Here is a 6,677-nt window from a genome sequence, read left to right on the forward strand (position 1 = left end):
CTTCAGCTCAAGTGGCAAGACCTGTGTTTCAGTGAGGAAGGTCCCATGTTCAAACCTCACTGATAAAACATGGCATCTGGATGTATGCAGCCAAGGAACATTACAGGAGCAGAAAGGCTATTAAAAACAGGCTGCAATGATCTTTTTTATTCTAGGGTGATTAGAATAATCCTTCCTTTGGAAGTGATGCATTTGCCCTACTGTCTTCAGTCAAAACTCTCATACGTTTTTATAACTAACATGTGCCACTAGCCCGATGCCCAGAGCTTCTCTTATACTCGAATGTTACATAAAAAATTGCCAAAAGAACAGTTTTAAATTATTGAAAATAATCACCTATCTGCAGTTCTTGCCATTTCAGAATCACTTTATACTGGAGATAATTAATAACAACAACAGTAATAGTGCCTAGCTTTTATATAGTGCGTTAGATTTTTCTAATCTGATCTTGCTGCTGTACAGCACCCTTAAGGGTGAAGTCAGTGAAATGCAGTGGAACATGTGAAATAAAATGCTAAAAGGAGAATGTGGACTTTTATGAATAATACCCATAACTAATGGAACTACAGTTTCTGAAGACACCCAATAGAGACTAAATCGTGAGTTTGATGTAAAAAGGACTGAGAATTTCGTAGTGTTGTTCAGACAAATAGGTGGTAATAAATCCAAATTCTCTACTGCGGTATCTGTACAGCTGGTAAATCTGATTGTCACAAAAATATTTGTATGGAGTAATATAGCGTTTCCAGGGAAACAAGGGAGTAGTGATCCATTACTTTTTTGTGAGATGATCTACTGTGGTGATCCATTACTCTTCTGGAAAGTACAATGGTAGTTATATTAATTACATGGTAGCTGGGGACAAAGGGAAGGAAAATGGTACCTTAGTGTGAAACCTTATCCAAAGTCCAGATAGGGTAACGAGATGTCCCAATTTTATAGGGACAGTTGCGATATTTGGAGCTTTTTTTTATATGGGCTCCTATTACCCCTCACCCCCTGTCCCAATTTTTCACACTTGCTCTCTGGTCACCCTAAGTCCAGAATGTTTAAGGGTGCCACCCCTACTAATTTTTCTATCTACTATCAGTACTGAAAGCCCATTGTGATTTAAGACCACAAATTTCAGGTGCATCTCTTATATCTATTGACAGTTTAATGATGGGGAAATGTAGTTGATGTGAAATCTGCCGTTCAGTGCATTGAGTCAAGTTTGGTTTTTCTTTGTCAGATTGAAAACAGTCCACAAGAATTTGCACTTTATATCATCCATGCATCAGGAGGTAAATAAAACAGTTTGTTTCTCTGTGGCTCCACGGCTGATTAGACTTCCAGTGGGCTTTGGAGGAGGCTCATATCTCACACAAAAGGGACAGGCATTGGAGTCTTACCTGTGCTCTGCCAATTGGGGATTGCGTTGGTCTAAAACCATTTGTGAAGACCTGGTGCAGTTTCTCAGTGGAAAATGGAACTTAATTTATTCATCATATACTTTGTATGTCTAATGTGTGTCAAGTTAACTTTGTTATATTAGGAAAAGCAAAAATAGGCTTAAGAACCTAATTTTAGATAAAATGCTGCTCTAATTTACAATCTGTGAAATCCCACTGAACACTTTGGAGTAGAGGGTACCTGTTAAGTTTGTTGGAGTAGATTCTATTTGAAACCCATAGTATATTGTTCTCAAAGGGTGATAAAATACTTACATGAGGCAGCAATAGCCCAAATCCCTTTCAAATGGTGGCTGTCTGTATATCAGGTCTACAATTTTTATTCCTGTCATATTTTACATTGGCTTTCAGAATAAGGAAGATAATCCTGACTCTCAGTTGTCCAGTTTATATTACTGGTTTTCAGAATTATTCACTGGGATTTTATTAAAGAGAAACTAAGGCTAAAATTTCCAAACCAGTGGGCCTGAAATTAGGCTCCTAAATCCATATTTCATCACCCAAATAGAAACTCCTGGTTTCTATTTAGATGTCTAAATATAAGTTTAGGGCCCTAATTTAGGTCCCTGGTTTGGAAATTTTGTCCTGATATCCGTAGGACCATATGCTCCCATTGATCTGCATATGGCACTCCCATTTATGTTAATAACAGTTGTGTGTGTTAAATAAGAGCAGTGTATGTCCAAAGTATGAAAGTAGTATGTCTAAGCAAAGAATTGGCCATACTATTTGAGTTAGATATTAGTTACTGCTGCTGTTTGTTGTGCCACAAAATGAACATGCACATCAATTCATTTGTTTTCATTCCCAGAAAAGAAAAGGCTCAAGAACACAGACACTCCGCTGCTGGAGAGACTTTTACAGGGTCCCTCAGAAAAGATTGTCCAATTTTTTCTCATGGACAAGAATGCAGAAGAAGTTACCAGTGATGTATGTGATCCTTCTTGTTCTGCATATTTCCCAATACTCTTCCCATTTAACACACCTCACTGATGTGCATTTCTTGTGGTCCCCACAATAGGTTGCTCAGTACCTTAAATTTCATGTTCCTCTTCTGGAATCCTTTCTGCACAAACTAGAAGAAGAAGAAGAACGGGAGATTCAACAGACAATTGCAAAGTAAGTAGGAGTAAACGAGGTAGGTTTGCTTTATTTGTTTGCAGTCTGAGAAAATACACTGCATTCAGAGTCGTTGGTAGGTGCTACAGAGTAGCACCTAGATACAGCCTGGTGCTATATTGTGGCTAGCTCTGCACAGGTGAACAAAAATAGAGAGAATGTGCAAGTAGCCTGTCTCATCCCTTTGGCACACCTGCCAAGTAGCAGCCACAGTTTCACTGATTCCCATCCCAGTGTGCAAGACCTGTGGATGTCTTCCACTGACAGCCGCACTGGGCACACTGGCCCGCAGAGCGTGCACACTGCACCCTTTAAATGATGTTGCAGCTCCCATTTGGAATGCACAGCCTCAGTGCTCCCAGAGATATTCTTGCTAAATCCATCAGAATGCCTCCAGGGACTGCTGCTGGGCAGGAGCACATCTGCATCACACCCACACCCTAACTCTGGGGCTGTGGCTGTAAATGCCAGAACAAATCCTGTAGTATTTGCATAGCACTTAGCAATGATTTGCTAATGAGAAGAAGGGAGGGTCAGTGGTGAAGGTGCTAGCTTGGCATTCAGGAGACCCAGGTTCAGTTCCCTACTCACCCACCCCCTCAGTTCTCCAGTTGTAAAAGGAGGATTATAGTGCTGCCCTTATGAGCATAAATGTATTAAAGCAGAGATACTCAGACTGAGGCTTGGGAGCTGCAAATGGCTCTTTAATGTGCCTCCTCTGACTCTTTGCAGAATATGGTATTAAAACACTGTGTGATTTAATTATTAACTAGTCAGGATGCTTTTACTATGTTGTTAACCAATTGTAGTTGATAAAAAAATAATACTTGGTCAGTCATTTTGCTGTGAGAATAATACATGTATATACATAAACTAAATATTTCCCCTGTTATACAGTTTAAATATGAATAGTACTATAGTAAATGAACCAACGAATTCACATGACTGTGGCTCTTTTGGGTAATGTTGATCACTAATTTGGCTCCTGACCCACTGAGATCTGAGAATCACTGTATTAATGGTTGTGATGTGTTCAGAGACTATAGTAACCCTGATCTGGATAGATCTATAACTCAACACCCCTTAAAAATGCTCTTCAGCTAGCTGACATAAACTTTCCTGATGCCAGCCAAGGACAGACCACAGTCATGGGCACTTTAGAAATGCAGATCAATAGCTAAGGCTAGGTCTACATTGGCAATTGAACGACAAAATGTTTGTCTTTCAGAGGTGTTTAAAACCCCCTTTTGCCAACGACAGGTGCCAGCATGCACAGTGCTTTGTTGGCAGGAGCGCTCTCCTGCTGACAACGCAAATGCTGCTCGTTGGGGGTGAAATTTTTTTGTCAGCAGGAGAGCCAGCAAACAGCATCTACACTGCGCGACTTCTAGCGACACAGATGTAGCGACACAGTCATGTCACCAAAAGCTGTGTGGTGTAGACATAGCCTAAACATGTAAAGGACTTGTCACTGAAATCAACAGAGGTATGTCAGTTTAAACCAGCTGATGATCTGGCCAAAATAAACAGGACAGGGAATCCAGAAAAATTCAGGCGTTTTCTAACAACAAAGTTGCCATTTTCCATCAGAATTTTTTTCTGATGAAAAATTTCTGACCCATTCAAATATTTAACTGAACATTTGGGCTGAATTTCTGCATAGTTCGGTATGTTTTGAAATGATTGCTCTCTCTGTCTCTCTTTACCGCAGATACGTTAGGGAGAAGGATATCATACGTCAGCACCTTGACAGTAAAACAGTAATAAAAACGGAGACTACCGTATAATGTCACAGCCTGCAGCTGATGAAACACTTCCTGTAAGCCAAAGGAGACTTAATTTTATATCCTTGGAAATACTGAGAATGTGACATCTATAGCACATGAGCCTGTCAAGTGGGGTCGGGTGTGTTGCTGGCGACTTTGCATCTGGGATTGAAAAGAAACTCCACTGCAATCTGAATGGGAATTAAGAAGAGCTGATAAAAAACGTATTGTTCTCTATATGGGTACTGCACATTCTGAAAACTCGTGTAACTAGAAACTTCAGAAAGGAGAAAAGCCAATTAAAAGGGCACAACTTTGAAACCTGTCCACTTGCACCCCACTAGCCAGAGCATTGTGAAGACAGATAAATATCGTAATCCCCCAGATGAAGTAAGAATCGTACAGAAAATAGTCATCAGCTGTCTTTGTTTGAGAGAGATTATTTATTCTGAGTCTGGGGGTGCTCATTTAATGAATCTAGGGCCAAATTTTCAAAGGTATTTAGGCACGTAAGCAGGTGAGGTAGCTAAATCCCATTGAAAGTCAATGGAAGGAAGGCGCCTAAGTCCCTTACCTTTGTAAATCAGACCTTTAGTGTTTTAGCTTGAATAATAAGATCTGAAAAAGACACTTCCCCTCATGCTTTGTATTTAATCAATTGATTAAAAATAAGAGATTAATTTTGCACTTGAAACTCCTTTTTAAGTCACTGTGTAATGAGCTCTCTCTAAACATTATTACAATTGATCAGTTTCTTCAAGACCCCATAGAGGTATTTTCTTTTGGCTAAGAAACAGATTACTTTCCTATTTCCTTATTCCTTCTTCTTGTTTAGAGGCTAAGGGGGGCTCTGTTCAGCAGGCAAAAATAGGTGCAGGCAGTACGATTCCAGTGAGTACTGCTGGGGCACACTAGCATAATTCAACCATGTCCCTGAGGATGGAGGGCTCAGGCACTGTGGGACCACAGCGCAGAGTCTGTATCAGTCTCTTCCTTAATATCGTTCACTTGGATCACACATCCCAAGCATTTTGCTAAGACCAAACTTGCCAAGTTGTAAATAAAGCCCATATAATTCATATGAATAACTCACTGCCCCCTGTTGTCATGCTGTGTTTGCCTTTTGTCTTGTGGTTTCTATGTCCCATGCTGAGCTGTCATGTACTTATACAGGATAAATTATATAGGACAAACATTGAGGGGTTGCTTTACCATAATGCAAAATATGCTGCTGTAGAACATAGTGGAATAAATTACACAAATATAAATAACAACTTTATTCTTGCCTGAGATATTGTAACTTGGATGGTGTCAAAAATGAAAAGCACCTGTGTTAATGGGAATTATTATTTGTTATCAGCAACTAGTTTATTTTAATGTACAGCTTCTTGTAACTCTACCTGTGCACTTTTTATTAAGGTGCTTATTTTTTGGCTAAAACTATTCAGCAGTCAAAATACTTAGCATTAAATATCTCAAAGCTAGAACTGTCCATTCCTTAAGTCAAATGCAGCTGCAGTATTTGAAAAGTTTCATTGCCAAGCCTTAAAAAATGGGAAATTTGAGCCAAAAGGTTTAGGCTTGTAAAGGGTAGGCCACTTTTCAATAAAGTCTGGACCAGTTTATGGTTTTGGGTCAAAACCAAGTAAATTAAATGATTGTGTGGTTTCCACCCAAAACCAAGCACAAGTTAGTTTTAGCTGAGTTTCACATTGCGTTTTCAGTTCGCTTGAAGACATAGTGTAACCTTTGGCACTGGGTAGATGGTACTACAACATATTTAGGTATTATTATATTAATATAACTGGAGTACAAGCCTTCTGACTGATTAGCAATTATACAATTTATTTTATTGTTTTAATCTTAATACAAAAAGGTATTTTTTGTAACTCTGGTCTCTCTCAATGGTTTGCAATGTATCCAGTGCATTATATGTTTGAAAAAATTCTGAGTTTTATGTAGAATGGCCTATGGAATTCAGCCTAGTAATTGTTGAATAGTTATTTATGAATACAGAGTATGAAAATGTTGACATATTAAAATATGAATAACTCAATGACCTTGCTGAGATGTAAAAGCTCATCAATGTACAGGCCATATGGAAAATGGCTGGGAACATATCAGGTCTGGTCCCGCAACACCTACATGCACACAGTTCTTAATTTAGCAAAGCACTTTAGCATTTGCTTAACTTTAAGTAAGTGCTTAAATCCATTGGCTTTCATTGTTTAACCAAATCAGGCCTAAGTAGAGGGGAGTTTTGCATGTACATAAAAGCTGCAAAATTGGTCCCACTGGAATGTAAGTGGCTAGATTTAAGGTACTTTAAATCTAATAAATC

The 6,677-nt window shown here is 39.0% G+C and overlaps 1 protein-coding gene across 7 annotated transcripts in view; it reads left to right on the forward strand.

The window, feature by feature from the left end:
- RASSF6 (Ras association domain family member 6) overlaps positions 1 to 6,396 on the forward strand; it is a 42,172-nt gene extending 35,776 nt beyond the window's left edge. For 6 of the 7 annotated variants that reach the window (XM_043513394.1, XM_043513393.1, XM_043513391.1 and 3 more), the window contains 4 exons: positions 1,232 to 1,283; positions 2,263 to 2,381; positions 2,473 to 2,570; positions 4,282 to 6,396. In XM_043513394.1, the coding sequence (XP_043369329.1) occupies positions 1,232 to 1,283; positions 2,263 to 2,381; positions 2,473 to 2,570; positions 4,282 to 4,357 (345 nt within the window). In that variant the 3' untranslated portion in view covers positions 4,358 to 6,396. The remainder of the gene's footprint in view (positions 1 to 1,231; positions 1,284 to 2,262; positions 2,382 to 2,472; positions 2,571 to 4,281) is intronic. The other variant, XM_043513396.1, reaches the window with a different exon arrangement.
- The last annotated feature ends 281 nt before the right edge of the window (positions 6,397 to 6,677 follow it).

Source organism: Dermochelys coriacea, chromosome 4 (genome assembly GCF_009764565.3).
Source record: "Dermochelys coriacea isolate rDerCor1 chromosome 4, rDerCor1.pri.v4, whole genome shotgun sequence".
NCBI classification, from domain to species: Eukaryota; Metazoa; Chordata; order Testudines; family Dermochelyidae; genus Dermochelys; species Dermochelys coriacea.